Source organism: Hyperolius riggenbachi, chromosome 3 (genome assembly GCF_040937935.1).
Source record: "Hyperolius riggenbachi isolate aHypRig1 chromosome 3, aHypRig1.pri, whole genome shotgun sequence".
Taxonomy (NCBI): domain Eukaryota; kingdom Metazoa; phylum Chordata; class Amphibia; order Anura; family Hyperoliidae; genus Hyperolius; species Hyperolius riggenbachi.
In genome coordinates, this window is record NC_090648.1 from 503,798,548 (window position 1) to 503,823,729 (window position 25,182).

The window sequence follows — 25,182 nt, forward strand, 5'->3', positions numbered from 1 at the left end:
TTGTCCTTTAACATGCTGCAGTGCACACGTACAAATATTCAAATTCAGATCAGAACATTTCGGGACAAAGTTCTGAATTTAAAGGACCACTATTGCGAAATATTGTAAAATGTAAACTACATGTAAACACATATCTTTCCTCCTTAGTAAAATGAGCCATACATTACTTTTCTCCTATGTTGGTCCCACTTACAGTAGTTAGTAGAAATCTGACAGGACTGACAGGTTTTTGACAAGACCATCTCTTTATGAGGGATTCTCTTTATTTCATTTATACTTTACAAAAGCACTCCCTGAAGAGGATCTATACAAAAATGCAGGCTGCCCCACCTACCTCCTTGTACACTGATCTGGCAGGTAGAATGAGCAACTGCCGTTCACGAAGTGCTTTTGAAAACAAAGAAAACCCTGAGAATCTCCCATAAGTAGATGGGATAGAACAAAACCTGTCAGTTCTGTCAGACTTCTGCTACCTACTGTAAGTGACAGCAACATAGGAGAAATCTTTGTTTGGAATTTGGCTGAAAAGACATATTGGATCCCTGGCTCCCACCTGGCAGTGGTTGTAGCGGCCCCACCTTTCTCCTATGCTCATAGGGAACAGTTCACCAATCTCAGCACCCTCTACAGCACGAAGTGTTGTGATTGGCTGAATAATGTGGGCATGGCTTACTTACTACAACCTATCTGAAACCTAACATTTTGAGAGGGAGCTGTTCCCACCATCATGTAGCACACACATATATATATTTTTATATATATATATATATATATATTTATATATATATATATTTTTTTTTAATCTTCAGGAACCACAGTCCTGGGTGCTGGGCCAGAGTTTGCAAAGAGCTGACCAAATGCCATAGATAATATTTATCTCAGCCAGGACACTATCCGTAAGGAGTTTGTATGTTCTCCTCGTGTCTGTGTGGGTTTTCTCTGGGAACCCCTGTTTTCCCCCAACATCCCAAAAACATACAGATAATTGGCTTCCCCCTAAAAAAATTGGCCCTAGACTTTGATACAAATACTACACGATACATACATTATTATTATTTTTTATTTATATAGCGCCAACATATTCCGCAGCGCTTTACAAAGCACAATAAGACGACAAGGGGAACATAGATGCACTGACAAAATGTACAACAGAGTCCCAAGCAGCACAAATATTGTGACAAAAACAGTAAACATTAGGAGGAGGACCCTGCCCTTGCGAGCTTACAATCTAATGGGTAGTGGGGGACACACTAGGTAAGGGGGGTGGAGGATGGATGAGGCAGTGACCCTTTGCCTCTGATTACATTGTGTCAGATAAGTAAATAAGGGCTATAGAATGTTATAAGCTTGTCTGAAAAGGTGTGTTTTAAGAGTGCGTTTGAAGATGTCCATAGACATATGACTAGGGTAGGGATTGTGAGCTCCTCTGAGGGATAGTTAGTGCCAAGACAATATATACTCTGTACAGCGCTGTGGAAGATATAAATACTAAATAATAATAATAATCTGTTAGACTGATCAATCAATAGGTTGTCAGCATGTGCGTGAAATAGAGGCACTGTGAAATTTGTGCATCTGGGAAGAGAAGATAGAATATTGCTATTTTACTGATAGTGTACTATTTCAGAGCGGCATATTTAAGTAATAAAAGATCAGTAACCAATATTTTACTACTGCAAACCTAACTCTATTCTCACACAAAACCTTCCCTTAACCCCTTCCTACCCATGCCTAACCTTAACTAGCACCTCCACACATAAACTAACCTTAACCACCCCCCACAAGCCTAACCTTAACCCTCCTGGCGGTTTGCTAAAAATTCGCCAGGGGGCAGCAAATTTTTTTTTAATTTTTCATGTAGCGAGACAAAGTCTCGCTACATGATAGCCGCTGCTCAGCGGCATCCCCCCAGCCCCTCCGATCGCCTCCGGACGGGATCTCCTGGAGGGCTTCCCCCGTCGCCATGGCGGGATGACGTCACCGACGTCGTGACGTCAAAGGGGATTCCGATCCACCCCATAGAGCTGCCTGGCACTGATTGGCCAGGCAGCGCACGGGGTCTGGGGGGGGGGGGGGGCGGCTGCGGCGCGACGGATAGCGGCAGATCGGCGGGTAGCGGCGGCGATCGGGCACTGCACGCAGCTAGCAAAGTGCTAGCTGCGTGCAGCAAAAAAAAATTATGCAAATCGGCCCAGCGGGGCCTGAGCGGTGCCTTCCGGCGGCATAGTTCGGGCTTACCGCCAGGAAGGTTAACCGAGCTGCAAATCAATATTTTTGCAGCTACACAATCTGCAATGCACAATGAAATAGGCACGGTATTACGCATTGCGAGGTGAGCCCAGCGGCCACTATTTAACAGACGTCAAAATTTCAGTGTAACCGGTATTTACAATCGTGCCACCCAAGTTTCAGCTGCTAGCACGCACTCCTACTTCAGCTGTCAGCTAGACCACTATAGTAAAAAAAAAGTAAGCAGTTAAAATCTGACAGAAGACTAGTTCATCTCCTCATGGAGGATTCTCACGCCCCTTTACGTACGTTGGTACACTTTATTTTTTTCTCCGTAGCAGGGCATTGTGAAAAAGCTTTCAGTTAAAACAGGTATAGTGGGAACTGAGCCATAGAAAAACATGGACATTACTTTGAAAATCAGTTGTCTTTCAGCTAATACTGAGAGCAACTGATTAAGTGTAAAAGAACCAGACTTAGCAACTACCCTTCAAAAAATGCTTTTGAATATAAAGAAATCCCTGAGAATTATTTGATTTGACTTTGATTTGAAGCCTCCATGAGGAAATTGACTAGTCCAAAACCTGTCAGATTTTAACTTATTTATTTGTTTTGCTATAGTGGTCCTTTACTAATCATTCACTCCTGAATACGATTTTGACAACCGAAACTTTTCCAGCCCCCACTTATTACAGGTTTGACAGATGGAACTAACACAATGAGAAGCCCCTCTGTGGTCAGCAGCAGATGTCACACATGATGCAAGGATATAACTGAGGGCAGCACAAGGTGATGCAGTTGCCCAGGGCAACTCATTGGCTGCTGAGGGCACGCAGTTGGGCCATGCTGGCACTCGTAGATCCCCCCCACCGCCGCCCCAGCGCGCACAGGTGGTGACGTTACCTGTCTCTGTCTCTCCGCCGTGCAGGGGGAGCTCAGCGCGGCGCGATGACGTCACCAGAGAAGGGGAGCTCGCGCCGCCACGTCACTGACAGCTCCAGTCACGCAACAACAAGAACAACATCAACAGCAGCGACCCGGAAGTGATGTGTCAGCGGGAGGAGCGCTTCCGGGAGGAGGCTGAGCCGCTGCTGGGGCGGAAGGGGTGAGAGGTGATGTCGCTGCGGGTAGGTGAGTGAGGACATAGGCTGGGGGGAATGGGGTGTGCGGCCTCCATTGTGTAGGAGAGACACGGGGAGCGTCTCCAGCTACTGTCTGCCTTCTCCACACAGGAGGGATCTGCCTTACTCACTATGCATCACTCCTGAATATGCCAATCAGCTCTTTATGCCCCTGAAAGTGGACCACTGATACATTTAGCCATAGCCCCTGAACAAGCATGCAGCAGATCAGGTGTTTATGACATTATTGTCAGATCTGACAAGATTAGCTGCATGCTTGTTTCTGGTGTGATTCAGACACTCCTGCAGCCAAATAGATTAAAAGGAAACAAATATGGCAGCCTCCATATCCCTCTCACCTCGGGTTCCCTTGAACTCTTGCAGAGGACAGAAAGAAAACATACAGAAATGCACCCTGTATGTAGTTAGAGAGTTTAGCCTGTCTAATTCCAACTCCTCTGTGACTAATCACAACTGTAATTTTATCTCCCAGCTATGACAGCTGGCTGCCTCGGCAGAGCAGCTAATTGGTAAACACAGGATGTTAACCCTATGTCTGCTTCCATGAAAGCAGAAAGTAGACACAGTGCAGATTTAGTGTTAGTCTACTTTAGGAGACCCAGAGGGAAACCTCATAGAGAACAGTTCTCCAATCACAGCAACCTCTATAAAACAAAGCGCAGTGATTGGCCAAAGGGCGTGGGTTTAGTTTACTACAGCCTATTGGAAACCTAGCAGTTCAAGAGGGTGCTGTCCACCCAATCAGGTTAGCAGAATTTCCCTATGTGGTTTCCTGCTGGGTCCCCTAAAGTAGACTAGCGCTGCAGAAATATTGCAGGATTTGTATCAGCTGTAACAAAAAATGTTTTTTTTAAATGTTATTTTGCTGTTGCTTATTTAATAGAGCAGAGAGGACGTTTCTGAGTTCAGGTCTGCTTGAAGCCAGGCTTACATCCAGAACTTCTGGTGTATAGTAGCCAGCGCAGTGAATAGCACTCTCGCCTTGGATCCCAGTTAGTGCACCATTTGCAAGGGGTTTATATGTTCTCCCTGTGTCTATGTGGGATTCCTCCTGTCATCCCAGTTTCCTCACACACTCCAAAACATACAGATAAGTTAATTGGTTTCCCCCTAATTTGGCCCTAGACTGCGATATATACATTGATAAGTAACTATGGTAGGGACTAGATTGTTAGTTCCTCTGAGGGACAGTTAATGACGAGACAATATATACTCTGTACAGAAGATGTTGGTGCTATGTAAATACTAAATATTAATACAGTAGCAAGCTTGTAGCTTATACATTTTACAAGGCTACGTCAATCCAACATGGAGAGAGCCTGTTTCAGAATGTTGGGCCTCCTCAGTGCATGGCAGGGATTGATATGGCTCTATAAGATAGGACTTGAACCAGTACAACAGAATACCCAAGCAGCTTAGGGGGACCCAAAACCATGAGTGAAATATAGGGGTCTGAAAGAGACTGAAAAGCCCTCCTACTAAAAAGCAAGGCTTAGCGTAATTTGCCTTCATAAAACAGAAGGTATTTGCAATAATTCAGCTTTGAAGCAGCCAGGACAGCCAAAGTATCACAGGAAAAAAAAACATATATACTTAAATAACATGTTTTGATTTCAGTGCATGTTTTACAATAAATAAAGAAGAAACTGTTCCAGGCATTTTCCATCTTTACTGCATCTTACTGAAGCCAATCCTTATGTAGTTTCCTCCTTTACTCCGCCCCCCCCCCCCCCAAAAAAAAATTGCACCGTCATATCTAGCTTGCTTTTTAAACACGTGAGCACTGCACAGATTGTATTTCAGTATCTCACTGAACTGCCCTCAGCCAATCTGTGAGGATCAGGGATGTGGGAGAGGAGATAACAAGCTTCCCTCTCCTTGCCAAAGTACCAAATAGAGCCAGTCTGACTGAGATAAGATTTATTACAGCAGAAACATTTATGATTATATTTAAACATTTACAATGCTGGGTCAGGATGTAGACTACATAATAAACACAGAGCAGTGGGTAAATGGAATTTGATTTTATGGCTGACAATCCTACTTTAAATGAGCAGCTGTGGCTTCCTGATGGCTACGTGTGGAAATTGTGCTTGAAATGAAGCTTCCCAGTGGAATTTGTCATTAATATAGATCAGTGATGCACCAGTCCTTTTGCAATTTTTTTGTTCTGAAAAATGATCTTTGCATTTCACTATGCAGCCAAGTAAGAATGTTCAGACCTGTCATTAAGCTCAAATTGCTCTTTTGCCACCATGGCAACCGTACACTGTGCACCTTGTTAGGTAAAGTTGCTGTGAGACTGTCCAGAAACAAGCGGTTAAAGTGAGTCGGAAGTGTCAATAGAAGAAAACGGATACTCGCCTAAGGAGAGGGAAGTCTCTGGGTCCTGTAGAGCCTTCATGTTCTGCTCCTGGTCCCCTCATTCCAGCGCTGGATCCCCTGTTAGCAGTCTCCGACCGATAGGTTGGAGACTGCTCTCTTCCGCTGCTGTGGATGCTTCGGCAATCTTCTTAGGTGAGAATCCCTTTTTTTTTTGACACGTCATACTCATTTTAAAGCGGAATTGTCACCATAAAAATCTAATTTCAACAGCAACTGGTCTGAGTGTATTAAGTGATAAAGATGCTAATCCTGCATTCAAAACTTTTTCTGCTGTTATGCTTTGGAGTTATCACATACTTAAGGAGCACTGGCCCTTTAGTAGTCAGTGCCAAACAGTTGCATGCTGGGTGTTCTTTTTATCTATAATATATTCCTCCTCTTCCCTTTATTTCCCTGCCCGCTGCTTATCTGAAACCTGATCCCCTGCTCACTTGTGTTTACAAGCAAGGCTGAGGCGACTCAGCGACTAGAGGAGAAAAAGAAAAAAAGTAAAGGGCAGAAATGACATCAGGATTTAGCCTAAACTGTGGGCAAAAGACATAATTCCCACCAGGAACAGAATTCTCTTCATTTACTATATACCGTAACATTCACTGATATCAAAATGTGGACAGTACAATACATGTTATGTAAGTAGATCAAGTATTTATCTACTTATATATGTGTTTTCCCCTGGCATAGTATGGCTGATCCTACTGCTTTAAGATGATCAGTGTAATGCCAATAATTTTGGTGTGCATGTAAATGTAAGCAGCTTGGAACTGAGTTTGTGAGATGCATTTCTTGATTAGTTTGATTGGCTTGCACAGGGAGAGAAGCCTTGAACTCCTTTTTTAATCAAACAGTGGTTCGCACGACAGCCGGGGGGCCCCGTCTCTCTAACTGGCTGGGGCCCTCAAATCACCAGGCGATACCTAGAGGAAAATGCGGGTGGGCCCTGGACCTCCAGGGAACTCACCCCCACCAACACTAAACTGAATGCTAAGGGCTCTTTCACATTAGGGCAGACTTTGTGCGTTAACGCAAACGGAAGCCGTTTGCGTTAACCAAGGTAAGATGAAAGTCCATAGACTTTCATTTTACCTTTCACACTCGACGCTGCGTTTCGATGCGTTGCAGTTCCGACGCACCCGGGCGCAGTTTTTCCTCCAACGCACCCGCGAGCCGGCGTTTTCCGTCGGGTTTAATTACCAGCTACCGCCGCTGATTGCGTCGCGCCGCAGATACCCGACGACACGCCGCAGGCAGACAACGCGTGCAGGAGAACGGCTCCTGTTCGCTTTGTCTGATGTGAAAGAGCCCTTACTGCAACACACACAATTGCTAACTCCCAGCTAGAGCAATCTCCTGCCTTTATCTGGTCAGCAGACGCCAGTCAGCCAATCAGGTGTACTATTATACACCCTTTGACTGCTGTACCAAATCTAGCAGGCCAATGTTCCCCCCCCCCAATGTTAATTACAAACCCCTCCCCCTGCGCCCGGGTATTGTAATCCCACCTACTCCAGCTGCCGCGACTGTCCAGCTACTCCCAGTCTTCCCCCGAACACACCAGTGTTCTCCCCAGGCTCTTTTAGCCGGGTGCTCCACCCGGCTAGATTTGGTGACCACCCGGCTGTCATCAGCTCACCTCCTGACCTCCTTCTATGCTGTAAGCAGAGTTGCCCTGCATTTTCATCTCGCCCCACCCGGCTACTTTTTCATGCCACCCGGCTGGAAAAACATTCTGGGGAGATCACTGCACACGGTGACATCACACATTCGCGCCTGGCAACGGTCGAGACTGGGAGCAGCTGTACCAGGTGAGATTTACAATATTTGGGAGGGCAGGTTGGGCATTCGTCGGTCATCGCGATATCGCATGCCGTTTCCACACACGCAATCGTTCACTTCAGCCCGAGATTTTCCAGCATGATAGATCGATACATTCGTCCAAAATCGGTCGTATTGTCGATCAGGTATACTTGTTGCACTGATTTTCATTCTGTAAAATTATCAAAACGGATGGTCAATTGGGTTGCAAAATCGATAGTTGTATGGCCATCTTAATAACTTTAGCCAAACACTCTGAACAAGCATGCAGATCAGATGTTTCTGAGTGGATTAGCTGCATGCAACTGGTATTGTTTGACCAGTTTTAGAAAAGTATGAGGGGAGGCAAATTGCTGTAAACTTGCACATAAAGGTGCATACACACATCAGACTATAGTCTTTGGAAAATGAAAGATCACAGACCAATCTCACCACCCTGCATGTGGTATGAGAGCCATACTCTACACAGTCTTTTCTATGGAGCTGAACTCCCCATCAGACAGAAATCTTTGCAAGATGCTGCACACACAGATGCTGTACAGACACAAAAGATCAGTATCTGCAAAAGATCTGTTCCTGCCAAAAATCCATCCCTGCAAATTGCAATGATAGTTTATGATATCTGCAGATCATCATACACACATGATTTAACTGACATTCATCTGCAGATCAAGCAGTCATCTGCAGATCTGAAAATCCATCCTGATGGATCTGATCTGCAGATGAATGTCAGTTAAACAAGGTGTGTATGATGATCTGCAGATATAGACTATGAATGCAATTTGCAGGAATGGATCTATTGCAGGAAGAGATCTTTTGCAGATACTGATCTTTTGTGTCTGTACAGCATCTGTGTGTGCAGCATCTTGCAAAGGTTTTTATCTGATGTGGAGTTCAGCTCCATAGAATAGACTGTGTAGGTATGGCTCTCATACTACATGAAGGGTGGTAAGATCTCTGTCTGATGGGGAGTGCAGCTCCATAGAATAGACTGTGTAGGTGTGGCTCTCATACTACATGGAAGGGGGTAAGATCTCTGTCTGATGGGGAGTGCAGCTCCATAGAATAGACTGTGTAGAGTATGGCTCTCATACTACATGGAAGGGGGTAAGATTTCTGTCTGATGGGGAGTGCAGCTCCATAGAATAGACTGTGTAGGTGTGGCTCTCATACTACATGGAAGGGGGTAAGATCTCTGTCTGATGGGGAGTGCAGCTCCATAGAATAGACTGTGTAGGTGTGGCTCTCATACTACATGAAGGGTGGTAAGATCTCTGTCTGATGGGGAGTGCAGCTCCATAGAATAGACTGTGTAGGTGTGGCTCTCATACTACATGAAGGGTGGTAAGATCTCTGTCTGATGGGGAGTGCAGCTCCATAGAATAGACTGTGTAGGTGTGGCTCTCATACTACATGAAGGGTGGTAAGATCTCTGTCTGATGGGGAGTGCAGCTCCATAGAATAGACTGTGTAGGTGTGGCTCTCATACTACATGGAAGGGGGTAAGATCTCTGTCTGATGGGGAGTGCAGCTCCATAGAATAGACTGTGTAGGTGTGGCTCTCATACTACATGAAGGGTGGTAAGATCTCTGTCTGATGGGGAGTGCAGCTCCATAGAATAGACTGTGTAGGTATGGCCCTCATACTACATGGAAGGGGGTAAGATTTCTGTCTGATGGGGAGTGCAGCTCCATAGAATAGACTGTGTAGGTGTGGCTCTCATACTACATGAAGGGTGGTAAGATCTCTGTCTGATGGGGAGTGCAGCTCCATAGAATAGACTGTGTAGGTGTGGCTCTCATACTACATGAAGGGTGGTAAGATCTCTGTCTGATGGGGAGTGCAGCTCCATAGAATAGACTGTGTAGGTGTGGCTCTCATACTACATGGAAGGGGGTAAGATCTCTGTCTGATGGGGAGTGCAGCTCCATAGAATAGACTGTGTAGGTGTGGCTCTCATACTACATGAAGGGTGGTAAGATCTCTGTCTGATGGGGAGTGCAGCTCCATAGAATAGACTGTGTAGGTATGGCCCTCATACTACATGGAAGGGGGTAAGATTTCTGTCTGATGGGGAGTGCAGCTCCATAGAATAGACTGTGTAGAGTATGGCTCTCATACTACATGAAGGGTGGTAAGATTGGTCTGTGATCTTTCATTTTCTAAAGACTATAGTCTGATGTGTGTATGAGCCTTAACCGTCATTACCACTAAGTGTTGCTCATGTTGCGGAGTTCCGTTTTTTTTTTCTCCCCCTTCCTTTAAAGTGGACCTGAAATCTTGCACAAGACAAAAGGAAAGTATAGAGAAATGCACCCTGTATGTATTCATGAGTTCAGCCTGTCTCATTCCCCCTCATCTGTGACTAACCACAAGTTGTAATTTGATCTCTCAGCTGATCAGCTGGCTGCCTCAGCAGAGCAGCTAATTTGTAAACACAGGACGTTAAAGGGAACCTAAACTGGGAAGGATATGGATTTTTCCTTTTAAAATAATACCAGTTGCCTGACTCTCCTGCTGATCCTGTGTCTCTAATACTTTCAGCCACACCCCCTCAACAAGCATGCAGATCAGGTGCTCTGACTGAAGTCAGACTGGATTAGCTGCATGCTTGTTTTAGGTGTGTGATTCAGCCACTACTGCAGCCATAGAGAGCAGCAGGACTGTCAGACAACTGGTATTGTATAAAAGGAAACATTCATATGCCTCTCAGTTTAGGTTCCCTTTAACAATGTCTGCTTCTATGAAAGCAGGAAGTAGACACACTGCAGATTTATTGCAGGATTTGTATCAGCTGTAACAAAGAATTGTTTTGCTGTTGCTTATCTTTTAGAACAGAGAGGAAGTTCTGAGTTCAGGTCTGCTTTTACTTCTGCTGCTTATTTTGCAAGCCTGTGTTACCATTTATCTGCAATATTATTACCGTCAGCAGCTGTTCTGTGCGTCCCTGGTAATGATCCGCAGGGCCCAGGTGTCCTCTGCCTCCTGTCAGCTATGCAGAGCGCAGTATATTTCTGTACAGTGAGTGGGTGGAATGAGAAGTGAGCTGTTGTAGTTTATGCCATAGGGAGGAAAGGGATTGTTTACACTTATTAGTGTCAGAGGTTTATGTAAGTGAGAAGAATGCTGGGAAGCAGGCGGCTCTGTTCAGTCTTACATAATGCTTTCTATACTCCAGCTGACTCTGCATTGGTTATGTTGCATCATCTCTTTTCCCTTTTATCTACAAGACTTTGCTTTTCAAAGGAGTTTTAGGGCAGTCCATTTTGAGGGTAATTCTTTTTTTTTTTTTCTCAGCTTAATTGACTCTTGACAGTTCATTATAATCATTATAGCTGAGTCATTATAGCAGAGCCAGAAGAGGGCAGGATTGGGCTTCAAAAGACATCAGAAAAGACACTCAGCTATAACGATTCCTGAGCAAAGCCAGACTGAATGCTCAGTCAGGGATTTTATCATGGCTGATAATAAGCAGGCTGAGCAGTGAAGGATGAAACAGAGGGCAGGGTAGGTGTTTTCTCTAATGTTCCCACTGATATACAGTGATGTGAAAAACTATTTGCCCCCTTCCTGATTTCTTATTCTTTTGCATGTTTGTCACACTTAAATGTTTCTGCTCATCAAAAACTGTTAACTATTAGTCAAAGATAACATCATTGAACACAAAATGTAGTTTTAAATGATGGTCTTTATTATTTAGTGAGAAAAAAAACTGAAAACCTACATGGCCCCTGTGTGAAAAAGAAATTGCCCCCCCTGAACCTAATAACTGGTTGGGCCACCCTTAGCAGCAATAACTGCAATCAAGCATTTGCGATAACTTGCAACGAGTCTTTTACAGCGCTCTGGAGGAATTTTGGCCCACTCATCTTTGCAGAATTGTTGTAATTCAGCTTTATTTGAGGGTTTTCTAGCATGAACCGCCTTTTTAAGGTCACGCCACAACATCTCAATAGGATTCAGGTCAGGACTTTGACTAGGCCACTCCAAAGTCTTCATTTTGTTTTTCTTCAGCCATTCAGAGGTGGATTTGCTGGTGTGTTTTGGGTCATTGTCCTGCTGCAGCACCCAAGATCGCTTCAGCATGAGTTGACGAACAGATGGCCGGACATTCTCCTTCAGGATTTTTTGGTAGACAGTAGAATTCATGGTTCCATCTATCACAGCAAGCCTTCCAGGTCCTGAAGCAGCAAAACAACCCCAGACCTTCACACTACCACCACCATATTTTACTGTTGGTATGATGTTCTTTTGCTGAAATGCTGTGTTACTTCTACGCCAGATGTAACGGGACACGCACCTTCCAAAAAGTTCAACTTTTGTCTCGTCGGTCCACAAGGTATTTTCCCAAAAGTCTTGGCAATCATTGAGATGTTTTTTTAGCAAAATTGAGACAAGCCTTAATGTTCTTTTTGCTTAAAAGTGGTTTACGCCTTGGATATTTGCCATGCAGGCCGTTTTTGCTCAATCTCTTTCTTATGGTGGAGTCGTGAACACTGACCTTAATTGAGGCAAGTGAGGCCTGCAGTTCTTTAGATGTTGTCTTGGGGTCGGCCGGCCACTCCTGGGAAGGTTCATCACTGTTCCATGTTTTTACCATTTGTGGATAATGGCTCTCACTGTGGTTCGCTGGAGTCCCAAAGCTTTAGAAATGGCTTTATAACCTTTACCAGACTGATAGATCTCACTTACTTTTGTTCTGATTTGTTCCTGAATTTCGTTGGATCTTAGCATGATGTCTAGCTTTTGAGATGCTTTTGGTCTACTTCTGTGTCACATAGCTCCTATTTAAGCGATTGATTGAAACAGGTGTGGCAGTAATCAGGCCTGGGGGTGACTACAGAACTTGAACTCAGGTGTGATAAACCACAGTTAAGTTATTTTTTAACAAGGGGGGCAATCACTTTTTCACACAGGGCCATGTAGATTTGGAGTTTTTTTTCTCACTAAATAATAAAAACCATCATTTAAAACGGCATTTTGTGTTCAATTATGTTATCTTTGACTAATAGTTAACTGTTTTTGATGAGCAGAAACATTTAAGTGTGACAAACATGCAAAAGAATAAGAAATCAGGAAGGGGGCAAATAGTTTTCCCCATCACTGTATGCTGGACGTAGAATCATACTGCGTCGGTCCGCATTTGATGTTCTCTGTCTATTTGGCACATTGATTGCTGTGATTGGCTCACAGCAATCTTGGGTTCAGGAGCCAATTGAAAACCGCTCCTGGCCAATATGCAGAAGCTCTGCTGTCAGTGTGACAGCAAAGCGAACGGGTGTAGCGGGATGGAGAGAGCGAGCGGACCATGCTGCGATGAGTGAAATCTACACCCTGGCAGGAATAAGGACTTGTTCACACTATCGGCATTGCTAATTGCTACGATTTTGAAAATCACCCTAACAGCGCTTGTGTAATGATTCCCTATGACAGTGTTCACATGTAAGCGTTTTGATTTTATTGAAATCGCAAACCCGCTGCCTGTACTATTTTTGAGTGCTTTGGCTCAATGGTGCGTATAGGGAAATTGCAAAGCGCTTGAAAAAGTGTTTTGTATAGCAATTTCCCGAGCGCTTTTATGAATAAATACATTGTTTTTATTCATTTCCGGGTTAAAGAGTTCACACTCTCGTCAGGAAGTGAACAAAAATAATGGCTGAGCGAAATTGCTTTTCAAAGCTTAAAGAGTAACTGTTAGCCCAAAAAATCAAATTTAAATCTCTATTGCAATATGTTAAATAGTTTGTAAGGGAGCCAAAAAGGCAATGCTGAAGTTAAAAAGCAATCTAATTTTTTTACTGTGTGACTATCATTCAGCCTTTTCCCCAAGCTCCTAAGGAGGATGCAAAGCCGCATAACAGATACTGCAGAGCATGCCCATGTCTGCCCGACCCCCCTCTCCCCCCCCAGGACCAGGTGCCGATGTCTGCCCGACCCCCTCTCCCCCTCCAGGACCAGGTGCCGATGTCTGTCCGCCCCCCCCAAGAGCCGATGTCTGTCCGACCCCCCAGGACCAGGTGCCGATATCTTCTCACCCCAAACAGCTGACACGGAGAGAGAGCGGGAGCGGAGTACATCTACACACTTCCAGCGCCGCCACCGCAGAGCAGCCGCTGCCGTGCATCTCTATCCTGCTCAAGATTCTCTCACATGTGACTCGGCGGCGGCTGCTCTGCGGTGGCGGTGCTGGAAGTGTGTAGATGTACTCCACTCCCACTCTCTCTCCGTGTCAGCTGTTTGGTGTGAGAAGATATCGGCACCTGGTCCTGGGGGGTCGGACAGACATCGGCTCTTGGGGGGGGAGCAGACAGACATCGGCACCTGGTCCTGGGGGGGGGGGGGGGAGAGGGGGTCGGGCAGACATCAGCACCTGGTCCAGGGGGTCGGACAGACATCGGCTCTTGGGGGGGGGGGGGGGGGGGCGGGGCGGGGCGGGTTGGGGGGGTGAGCAGACAGACATCGGCACCTGGTTCCGCTGGGGGAGAGGGGGGGTCGGGCAGACATGGGCATGCTCTGCAGTATCTGTTATGCGGCTTTGCATCCTCCTTAGGAGCTTGGGGAAAAGGCTGAATGATAGCCACACAGTAAAAAATTAGATTGCTTTTTAACTTCAGCATTGCCTTTTTGGCTCCCTTACAAACTATTTAACACATTGCAATAGAGATTTAAATTTGATTTTTTGGGCTAACAGTTACTCTTTAAATTGCAGGGAAAAGCTCTTCAAAAATCACAGTATAAATCGCTCAGCACTTGCGATAGCACCGGCGATTTTAGTATGGTAAGAGGTTTATTTTTTGGATTTTTTTTATTGCTGTCTTTTGTTTCCATCTGTAAGAATTTCACAAATCTCTTCAAAACGGGCCAAGAAAGCAACAAACAAACATTTTTGAGTGGGAAAAATAAAGGTAGCCATATATCAGGCGTTGATGGGCAGATTGGACCAAAAGACAAATCTCTCTCGGATCTGATTAGAGAGAGATCTGTCGGCTGCCTATAAACCGTAGGCCACAGTGTTCTCCCCAGAATTTTTTTCCAGCCGGGTGGCATGAAAAAGTAGCCGGGTGGGGCAAGATGACAGAATGTAGGTCCGGTGCTATTCTGCTTACAGCAGAGGAGCAGGGGAGCCGATGTCAGCCGAGCGCTCACCAAAACTAGCCGGGTGGAGTACCCGGCTAAAATAGCCCGGGGAGAACACTGGGCCAATTCCCGATCAATTTTGTCTTGAAATCTCTCGGGAATCGGCCACGTCCGCCGCCTCACCGATGTTCCCCTAAAGTATAAATGCCGCCCGTGCTATGCGCTTCTGGCATTTATGCTGCTAATGAAAGAGCGGCAGATTCGGAAGATGGACGGGCACCGCGACACAGAACAGGTATTTTATAAATGCACAAACACAGGGTACATTAATACACTGCGGGGAACAGTACCTGGGCTGCTGTTGCATTCATCATTCGCCCCAATATAATTTGCCTTTACCGCCGCGCACCTGATCGACCACAACGGCCGACATCTTGCAGCATGTCATGCAGCCAATTTCGGACCAAAATTGGTCACATCGTCAATCGGTCAAGCACTTCACGGCACTGATTTTCATCCGATTCAATAATGATTATCAAATCAGATGGTTGATAACGTGCCAAGTCTAGAGATGTATGGCCACCTTTAGACTCCCCTGATACTGTACCTCCATGATTCCCACTTAAAGAGACACTAAAGCGAAAAAAAAATGATGATATTATGATTTGTATGTGTAGCACAGCTAAGAAATAAAACATTAAGATCAGATACATCAGTCTAATTGTTTCCAGTACAAGAAGAGTTGAGAAACTCCAGTTGTTATCTCTATGCAAAAAAGCTATTAAGCTCTCCGACTAGTCGTGGAGAGGGCTGTTTTCTGACTTTTATTATCTCAACTGCAATTGAACTATTTACTTTTTCTCTGCTAGAGGAGAGGTCATTACTTCACAGACTGCTCTGAAAGACTCATTTTGAATGCTGAGTGTTGTGTAATCTGCACATATTATAGAATGATGCAATGTTAGAAAAAACACTATATACCTGATAATAAAAGTATGAGAATATTTTCTTTGTTGCTAATCTTCTAGTAATTATTCATAGTACACAACCAATTCATTATATCATATATATTTTTTCGCTTCAGTGTCTCTTTAAGGGCTGGAACTCCTCAGGAATTGCAGCAGCGATTCCTAGAGTGAAGGCGATCACGTTTCGCTAGCTTTCCGATTAGCGTTGCAGGTGGTGGTTGTGTTTATTACTTTTTTTAAATTTTTAATAAACTTTTTATTATACTTAGCAGGTGTCCTAATGTCTGCCTTCTGCCCGTAACCCCACCCTCTAATGGCAGAGGTCGTAAGTGCTTCTCTCAGACCAATCAGAGAAGCGCCTGTCACCTCTTCTGCTAGGGGGCGGGGCTACTGACTGAAGTCATTGGACACCCAGTAAGTAACTTTATTTAAAATTGAAATCACTCGGGGCCCCCAAATCGCTGCAAAATTAGCATTGAGAGCAAACCCTTACTGCAATCGCACTAGCGGTTTCTGCCCCATTTAAATACATTGGCAAAGCATTTTTTGCAATCGCCGTCCTTTGTCGGCGATCCAAAAAACACTGCCAACAACTCCCTAGTGGGTCCCAGCCCTAGTAGACATTCAAAAGAAAAAAATTGTTGGAGTGAGCGACTGTCATTAAAGAGATTCCGTAACAAAAATTGCATCCTGTTTTTTATCATCCTACAAGTTCCAAAAGCTATTCTAATGTGTTCTGGCTTACTGCAGCACGTTTTACTATCACAGTCTCTGTAATAAATCAACTTATCTCTCTCTTGTCAGCCTGTGTCTGGAAGGCTGCCAAGTTCTTCAGTGTTGTGGTTCTGCTATGAACTCCCCCTTCCAGGCCCCCCTCTGCACACTGCCTGTGTATTATTTAGATTAGAGCAGCTTCTCTCTTCTCTCTTATCTTTTACAAGCTGGATAAATCCTCCTCTGAGCTGGCTGGGCTTTCACATACTGAAGAATTACATACAGGCAGAGCTGTCTGCACTCTGCAGGAAGAAACAGCCTGACCCTTCAGTGGAAGATAGCTGCAGGGGGAAAGAACACACACAAATGATCTCTTGAGATTCAAAAGGAAGGGTGTATACAGCCTGCTTGTGTATGGATGTATTTTCTATGTGTGGACATACTGTACATCAACCTACTTCCTGTTTTGGTGGCCATTTTGTTTGTTTATAAACAAACTTTTTAAAACAGTTTTTAACCACTTTTAATGCGGCGAGGAGCAGCAAAATTGTGACAGAGGGTAATAGGAGATGTCCCCTAACGCACTGGTATGTTTACTTTTGTGCGATTTTTAACAATACAGATTCTCTTTAAGTAAGAGCTTCTGGGCATAAAGAAAACCCTGAGAATCTCCCATGAGAAGATGGACTAGTCCAAAACTTTACTGGAAATGACAGCTACATGGAGACAAAGTAATTTACAGCGCATTTTATTCTGGGACGATTGTACGTCTTTCATTTATGTATGCATTTTACTCCCCCCCCCCCCCCCCCCCCAACATAGTGGTCCTTTTCACAGTGTATGCATGTGCCATTCTTCTTTAATAGTAAGAACCATTATAAGCCTTTACATGTGCAGTGGAATTCTGATCAGAGCGAGATCCATCTGTACCAGACATGTCATCTGACAAGGATAAGGCCTTGTTCATATTTTAAATCACCAGCACAATCACAAGTGCTGAGTGCTTTTTTGAGCGCTTTTCCCTGCGCTTTCAGAGTGATTTGCATTTTCTAAAAGGGGTTGTATGGATCTTTAAAAAAACAGAAACTGACACTTACCTGGGGCTTCTATCAGCCCCCTGCAGCTGTCATGTCCTGCGCCGTCCTCCTACGATCCTCCGTTCCCCACTGCCGGTCTTGGTCCAGTTATTCGTCTGATGCTGCTGCGTGGTCGCACGCGTGCTTTCTCCTGCATGCGACTCCTGGTGCTTACTGCGCAGGCGCAGTACGTGAAAACCTCATACTGCGTCTGCGCAGTAAGATTCCGGAGACGCGAGCGGGAGCGAGCTCTATTCATCTAGTTAGAATGGAGGATCGTAGGAGGACAGCGCTGGATAGGACAGCAGCATGGGGCTAATAGAAGCCCCAGGTAAGTGTCAGTTTTTGTTTTTTTAAAGATCCACAGAACCCCTTTAACCTCCCTTGCAGTACGCAGTTTCAATGTCTGGGGAGTGCTGAGAACAATGCTTTAGGACAGCACTCAGCTGCGTCAGTCTGCCCGCTGATCAATGGTTGAGGCTTCGGGGGGCATCAGGGGCCGTTATACACATGCTAGATTCTCGACACAGGTGTTAGTTATCGTCCAAGTTTTATGTAACGTGTGTATGAGGCTTATAGCACACCTGTGAGGTTTGCAACCTCACGTAAGTTGTACTTCGGTTGAGGGAAGCCTATGGATTCACCAGACTCTTCCGCCATCTCCCTCCACCTCGCCATTCCAGCGCCAGGTCCTCCAGAAGCTCGCAGGCGCAAGCAGTGGACAAGTGCTTTTCACCTTTCTTCAGCTGGACCCAACAAAAGAATGGCGAGGAGAGGTGGGACGGAGGGTACCGATACTCAGATTTGGCACTTTTTTTCCATTACAGGTTCCCTTTAACTGTGTTGTGCAATATTCCCAGCCAGCAGTCTTGTTTTCCTTATCTCAGAGGAGTCAGAACGTTGCCTGGAATAATCCTGCTACTGCAAAGACGACTGCCTCTCTCATAACAAACCCGTGGTTCTAATCTTCAGCGCACACACAGCTCTAAAAACTGCTGCAGGAATTTGGATATCTTAGGAGCTGATTCAGCAATTTGCAGACGGTCACTCGACAACCACAATAAAACTGCTGACGTTAATGTTATAAAGGGGAATCTGGCAGGATCTGGTTTACACTCTGGCTTTTTGTGTTTTTCACAGTGTTATGTAGCTGGGCGTAAGAGGACAGGAATACAGTTGGTTTTAGGCTGTTTTGATTATTTTTAATCTTTGCTCTTTTGCTTTCTACTAACAGGGATGGATCTGTGCAGGCTCGGCAGAACAAACGGGTGATTCCTCCGCCTAGCTTCACGGTTGAGCTCTGCCTGTGGATTTCTGCCGCCGACTCTTCAGCTTTGGAATATATGTCTTTGTTTGTGTGACCCGATGGAAAGGTTCCTGTCCTGCTTACCGTGGAGGCCGGTGCTCTTCCTCTCCTGCGCTCTCCTGTGCGGGGTACACGGCAGGGATAATCTCACACAGGTCCTCAGCCTCCACAATGCCTCCTTACACGCTCAGCTGCAGGTCTCGGCCAACTCGCTGCCGCACCGAGACCAGATCGCCAAGGAAGGCAGCAGCACAGTCATCGAGTGTAACCTCAACGCCAGCCAGAATGGGGACGTGGTGTGGTTTAATTCCAAAGGACGCCCGCTGGGAGAGGTAGAAGGAGGTAAGCTAGAATAAAGCGCTAAAGCCAACTTGTCATTCGGGATGATCAGTGAGATACAAATATTTCAGCATTCATGCAGAATTATGTACATTTTATGCAAATCTATGCAGCTTGAAAATGGACCAATCAAGTCACACTCAGGTTTAAATTGATTGGCCTGTTTTCAAGCTGCATAGATTTGCATAAAAATTGACATAATTTTGCATGAACTCGGAAAGATTTGCATCTCATTGATCATCCCTACTCGTAATGTCATGGATAAGGTTGGTCAATGAGATGCAAATAATTTTGAGTTGGTGCCGGATTATGCAAATTTATGCAGCTTGCAAATGGACCAATCAAATTTTACCCCAGCAGGATTTTGATTGGTTCATTTTTAAGCAGAATAAATTTGCATACATAATTTGCACAATGCTGCATCAACTCCAAATTACTTATATCTTATTGGCCATCCCTAGTCATGGAATTTATCCAGTGCCTGAATCCTGATTACTCATGTAACCGTCCTTAGCGGGACTCTGCTTAACACCTGACAGTGTCTTGCAGGGTAAGGCTGTGTTATGGTGCCTTAAAAGATGCCTGAAGTAAGAGATATATGGAGGCTGCCATATTTATTTCCTTTTAAAGAATACCAGTTGCCTGAATCAGACACCGGAAACAAGCATGCAGCTCATCTTGTCTGATTTGTCAATAATGTCAGAAACACCTGATCTGCTGCATGCTTGTTCAAAGAAAGTTATACCTGGTACAAGATACATACATGATCATGTGATTTGGGCTGCTCAGGTAGGTCCAGTTATACAAGTACGAGGCTGTCATTGGAAAGGAGCACATGATCATGTAGAATACACTAGGGAAGGGAGAGGGTACAAGATACATGATCATGTGATTTGGGCTGGTTGGGTAGGTCCAGTAATACAAGTACAAGGCAGACATAGGAAAGGAGCACATGATCATGTAGAATACACTAGGGAAGGGAGGACCCTGCCAAAGGCTTATAATCTAAGGGGAGGGGAGATGAACACACTAGGTAGGGCTGTAGAATATGTATTCAGCAGAGTTACTGTGTGGTACGGGGTGGGTAGGCCTATCTTTAATCTAATCTGATTTTACATTTGAAAAAGTAACCAAAAATTTGCAAAAAAGTATAATCAAAATTATTCTGAAATTATGTACCTTTATTTCCAAATAAAATATTTGCGGCGCCATACATTGTACTATCGACATTTTTTTAAACGTTACAATAACCGGGACAAATGGGCAAATAAAATGTGTGGCTATAAGCCACAGTAGAATGCTTTATTTTAACACTATAATGGCCGAAAAGTGTGTGTGTGTGTGTGTGTGTGTGTGTGTGTGTGTGTGTGTGTGTGTGTGTGTGTGTGTGTGTTCTCTTTGGGAAGTTGCTTATGCAAAAAATACGTAAGGTTTCTGGACTTTTCCTGTGGTAAGATCTATTCCCCAGCCCAGTGTGAGATCCTCAACTGACTGAAGAACATTTTGCTTTATTTTATAGTAGAGTTACTTTACAGTAAACTCCAAGGGACTGGACCAAGTGGTTTACTGTATCAGAAATAATCATACACAAACACATGAAGTATACTATAGTCCTGAATCTAAAGTCATTCAATAATTGGGAGGCATTTTTTTTTCCTTTTCAATGCTTCAGCATGCGAGCACAGACAAAAGTTAAGCAATATCAAATTGCACAGTGCTCAGTATGCAGGGACTTTCATGCAATAATCACACAAAAGCTTGCACACATAGCATAAGTTTCCCTAAGGTAGGCCTAGTGCACACCGGAGCGTTTCCTCTGCGGTTTGCGATCTGCTTGCGGCTGCGGATACGCTTGGGTAATGTATTTCAATGGGCTGGTGCACACCAGAGCGGGAGGCGTTTTGCAGAAACGCATACTCCCGGGCTGCTGCAGATTTTGGATTGCGGATGCGTTTCTGCCTCAATGTTAAGTATAGGAAAAACGCAAACCGCTCTGAAAAACGGCACTTCAGAGCGGTTTGCCAGGCGTTTTTTGTTACAGTAGCTGTTCAGTAACAGCTTTACTGTAACAATACAGGAAATCTACTACACCAAAACCGCTTCACAAAACCGCAAAATGCTAGCTGAAACGCTACAGAAAAAGAAGAAAAAGCGTTTCAAAATCTGCTAGCATTTTGCGGATCTGCTAGCGGTTTTTGGTGTGCACTAGGCCTAAGTACTCATAGTGTGCTACTTTGTGTACATTTCTGTGCAGCCTGGATGATGCTGTAGCATTGCAGCCATGCACAAGCAAGTCACAGATAGGCAATTCCCTCAGTAATCAGGCAGCAGCTCACACAGGAAGCACAGGTCTCACCAGGTAATGCAGGTACAGTACTGATAGTGTGCTTTTCTGTCCTCATTTCTGTGCAGCCTGGATGATACTGTAGCATGGCAGCCATGCACAAGCAAGTCACAGATGACAGGCAATTCCCTCAGTAATCAGGCAGCAGCTTACACAGGAAGCATAGATCTCACCAGCAGATCCACGTACTGTACTGATATAATTACCTCAGTAATCAGGAAGCAGCTCCCACAGGAAGCATAGGTCTCACCAGCTGGTGCTTTTGAGATAATCCACGCAGGCCCAGAGTAGTGTGCAGATAGTGAGCAGGCTACAAGTGGCTGCCAGCCTACCACAGCTCATGGGTCTCCGACTGACGTATGAGGCATGTACCTGCCCACTTTCCACTATAGCCAGACACAGAATACCACTGGGGTCAAAAGGCAGGTTCATTATAACAGAAGTTCTATAAGATCAGGGTTTACTATACCAGGTGTTACTCCCATATACTTACTATAGTGCTTGGCCGGACATTATACTGTATTTCTGAGTTTGTAAATTGAACTGTAGCTGGAATGATGGCATTTCTTATTTAACGACCGTAGATGTGGCTAACACTTTGCATTACATCTTACAGTCTCTCTTTCTTTCCATGTTAATTGTTACAGGAGGAAAATGGTTGATCTCCTCAAGCGGAGCCCTCAACATCACAAGCGTGACATTTGCCGACCGTGGGCGGTACACCTGCGTGTGTCCGGTTGGGAACGGCACCTCCTTCTATACCGTGACCCTCCGGGTGACTTACACCTCTGGAGACATGGGCATTTACTACATGATCGTCTGCCTGGTAACCTTCACCATCACCCTAATCCTCAACATCACCCGCCTGTGCATGATGAGTAGCCACCTGCGGAAGACCGAGAAGGCCATCAATGAGTTCTTCCGCACGGAAGGGGCCGAGAAGCTCCAGAAGGCCTTCGAGATAGCCAAGCGCATTCCAATCATCACCTCGGCCAAGACTCTGGAGCTGGCCAAGGTGACTCAGTTCAAAACCATGGAGTTTGCTCGGTACATAGAAGAGCTGGCTAGAAGTATTCCCCTGCCCCCGCTTATATTTAACTGCAGGGCGTTCATGGAGGAGATGTTCGAGGCCGTGAGGTTGGATGACCCCGATCAGGTAGAGAAAGACCACCACGCCGGAATCTACACCATCAGTCCTAACATGGTGCGTAGTGGATCTCCTGCCGGCGACTCGGAAGACAGCTCAGTCCAAGGCCAGGAGATAGCGGTCAACGTGTCTGTCCATCCTCAGTTTGAGACTCAGAGCATCAGCACCAACCATTCTCAGGAGTGTTGTCCAGTAGCTTGTCCCGAGGAGGTCATCTCCATGGTGGATGAGGACAGAGCATCAGAACTTGCTGTGTGACCACACTAGCCCTTGGACAACCTAAAAGTATCTCATCACCCCTGATTGATATTTTAGTTCTTTTTGCAGATTATAAACTTTAATGTCCTCAAGACCTTTTGCACCTCTTGAGGACGCCATTGGCAAGACCCTTGCACTTGAGATCTCAACGTTGGCCACCTATAGTAGCTGCTACAAGGAGTCTCACTTTTTCAGCTAAGTTAAATTAGTGGCAACACAACAGAGAAATTGGCCTCAATTCACTAAGGGCAGTTTGATAAAATACAGCATTCGTTAGTTTACACTTTTTTTTTTTTCCAAATTCACTCTGATTTCCCGCATGCGGTAGAAGTTCGGTAATATACCGAAAAAACATGCCTCAATTCACTAAGCCCTGTGTGGTAAGTCTCACCAGCTGAGGAGCAGGTCAGCCATGAGGCTATCAGTCTTCTCTTACAAGTCTGAGCATGAGCCGTTCTACTTACTTTCCAGTGCATCCCTGGCACCCCTTTAGATGTGCATCTATGCTAACTAGAGGGAGCTCTTCTGTGTATCAGTATACAGATATGCACATGTAAAGGGATACAGAAAAGCCTTTTAAAATTTCTGCTGCTCTGCTCTTCATAAGTCCCGCCCTTCAGAGTATCCGATCTAATGGAGTGAGAAGCAGGTCTGTGTGGCTCTCCCTATTGGCTGTCTGCTACATCTGTCAACTTTTACCACTTGGAGATTGTAAGTTACTGGCTGGTCAGAGCTGGAGAAAAATACCAAACGCTTCCATGAATGCTTTAATCTTTGTGAATTGCAATTTCTTGAGGTATTTACTGCACAAGTCGTTAATTTACCTCTCTAGTCAGTAATTTTACTTTTGAGTGCGGTAATAGGTTCAGTGAATTGGCATTTGCCAAGGTGATCTGTAAAATCAGCTGATTTCTGCATTACTGAATGCAGTAATGCTTAGTGAATTGAGGCCCATGAGCTTTCTACCTTTTTGCCTGTGGGCGGAGCTGGGAAGGCCTAATGTTAGTACTGTATATAAAAAATATGCTTAAAGGGATACTGTAGGGGGGTCGGGGGAAAATGAGTTGAACTTGTATCTTATTGACCATCCCTAGTCATGGAATTCATCCAGTGCCGCAATCCTGATTACTCATTTAACTGTCCTTAGCAGGACCCTGCTTAACACCTAACAGTGTCTCGAAGGGTAAGGCTGTGTTGTGGTGCCTTAACCACTTGCCGACCAGGGGTGATTTGCCTGATCTGTGCTGCGTGGGCTCTCCAGCCCGCAGCACAGATCAGTATTATGGCAGGGCGATCATACTCCCAAACCCCTCCCCCCCCCTTTTTCCCCACTAGGGGGATGTCCTGCCGGGGGGGTCTGATCGCCGCCGGCCATCTGCGTTTTGCGGGGGGGGGGCTCCTCAAAGCCCCCCTCCGCAGCCATTTCCGCCCTCTGCCTCCTTACCTCCCTCCCTCCCTCTCTTCGTAATGCGCAGGACGGAGTTCCGTCCTGCGCATTGAAGGATAGGCTTCCGCCTATCAGATGCCGGCGATCCCCGGCCAATCAGAGGCCGGGGATCGCCGATCTGCCCTACGGCGCTGCTGCGGGGGAAAATGAGTTGAAGTTACCCGGGGCTTCTAATGGTCCCCCGCAGACATCCTGTGCCCACGCAGCCACTCCCCAATGCTCCGGCCCGCCTCCGGTTCACTTCTGGAATTTCAGACTTTAAAGTCTGAAAACCACTGTGCCTTCATTGCTGTGTCCCCGATCCCGCTGATGTCACCAGGAGCGCACAGCGCAGGCCCAGTATGGTCTGTGTCTGCGCAGTACACTCCTGGTGACATCAGCGGGAGCGAGGACACGGCAACGCAGGCGCAGTGGTTGTCAGACTTTAAAGTCGGAAATTCCAGAAGTGAACAGGAGGCGGGGCTGGAGCATCGGGGAGTGGCTGCGCGGGCACAGGATGTCTGCGGGGGGCGGAGCATCAGTGAGTGGCTACATGGGCACAGGATGCCTGCGGGGGACCATTAGAAGCCCCGGGTAAGTTCAACTCATTTTCCCTTGACCCCCCTACAGTATCCCTTTAAAGGCTCACTAGTGCAAAAAAAAATATTTAAAATGCACATTGCTTCTAGAGTAAAATTCACTATAAATGACCCTTTTCCTATGTTGCCGTCACGTACAGTAGGTGGCAACAAGCTGACAGATTTTGGACTAGTCCATCTCCTAATTCACAATATTACTTTTTTCTTTACAAAAGCCGCTCACCTACTCGTTTGCAAACTTTTGGCAGTTGGGCTGATCAACTGCAGTTCAATAAGTGCTTTTGTAAATAAAGAAATAACAGAAAATCCCCCATGAGAAGATGGACTAGCCCCAAACCTGACAGAGCTGTCAGATTTTC

At 45.4% G+C, this 25,182-nt stretch overlaps 2 protein-coding genes across 5 annotated transcripts in view; one reads left to right on the forward strand and one right to left on the reverse strand.

Annotated features, from left to right (window-relative positions):
* The window catches only part of FAM114A2 (family with sequence similarity 114 member A2), an 83,470-nt gene extending 80,200 nt beyond the window's left edge, over window positions 1–3,270 (reverse strand). The window contains exon 1 of one of the 2 annotated variants that reach the window (XM_068278336.1): window positions 3,133–3,270. The gene's annotated coding sequence lies outside the window, so the exon portion shown is untranslated. Of the gene's footprint in view, window positions 1–2,944; window positions 3,089–3,132 lie in introns of those variants that run through there. The other variant, XM_068278337.1, reaches the window with a different exon arrangement.
* On the forward strand, window positions 3,164–23,026 carry MFAP3 (microfibril associated protein 3). 3 transcript variants are annotated; one of them, XM_068278338.1, is made up of 3 exons: window positions 3,164–3,360; window positions 18,639–19,052; window positions 22,041–23,026. In XM_068278338.1, the coding sequence occupies exons 2-3, from the start codon at window positions 18,770–18,772 to the stop codon at window positions 22,796–22,798; spliced, it is 1,041 nt and encodes a 346-aa protein (XP_068134439.1). In that variant the 5' UTR covers window positions 3,164–3,360; window positions 18,639–18,769; the 3' UTR covers window positions 22,799–23,026. The 3 variants fall into 3 exon arrangements, with proteins under 3 accessions (XP_068134439.1, XP_068134440.1, XP_068134441.1); XM_068278339.1 differs by having other exon boundaries at window positions 3,164–3,356; XM_068278340.1 differs by lacking the exon at window positions 3,164–3,360 and adding an exon at window positions 7,540–7,558.
* Window positions 23,027–25,182: the final 2,156 nt, after the last annotated feature.

What these genes read in the sequence shown, in the direction of transcription:
- MFAP3 (XM_068278338.1), top strand. Translation starts at nt 18,770, where the DNA reads ATGGAAAGGTTCCTGTCCTGCTTACCGTGGAGGCCGGTGCTCTTCCTC. An exon ending in GCTGGGAGAGGTAGAAGGAG is followed by an intron (nt 19,053 to 22,040) that starts GTAAGCTAGAAT and finishes TAATTGTTACAG; the next exon opens with GAGGAAAATGGTTGATCTCC.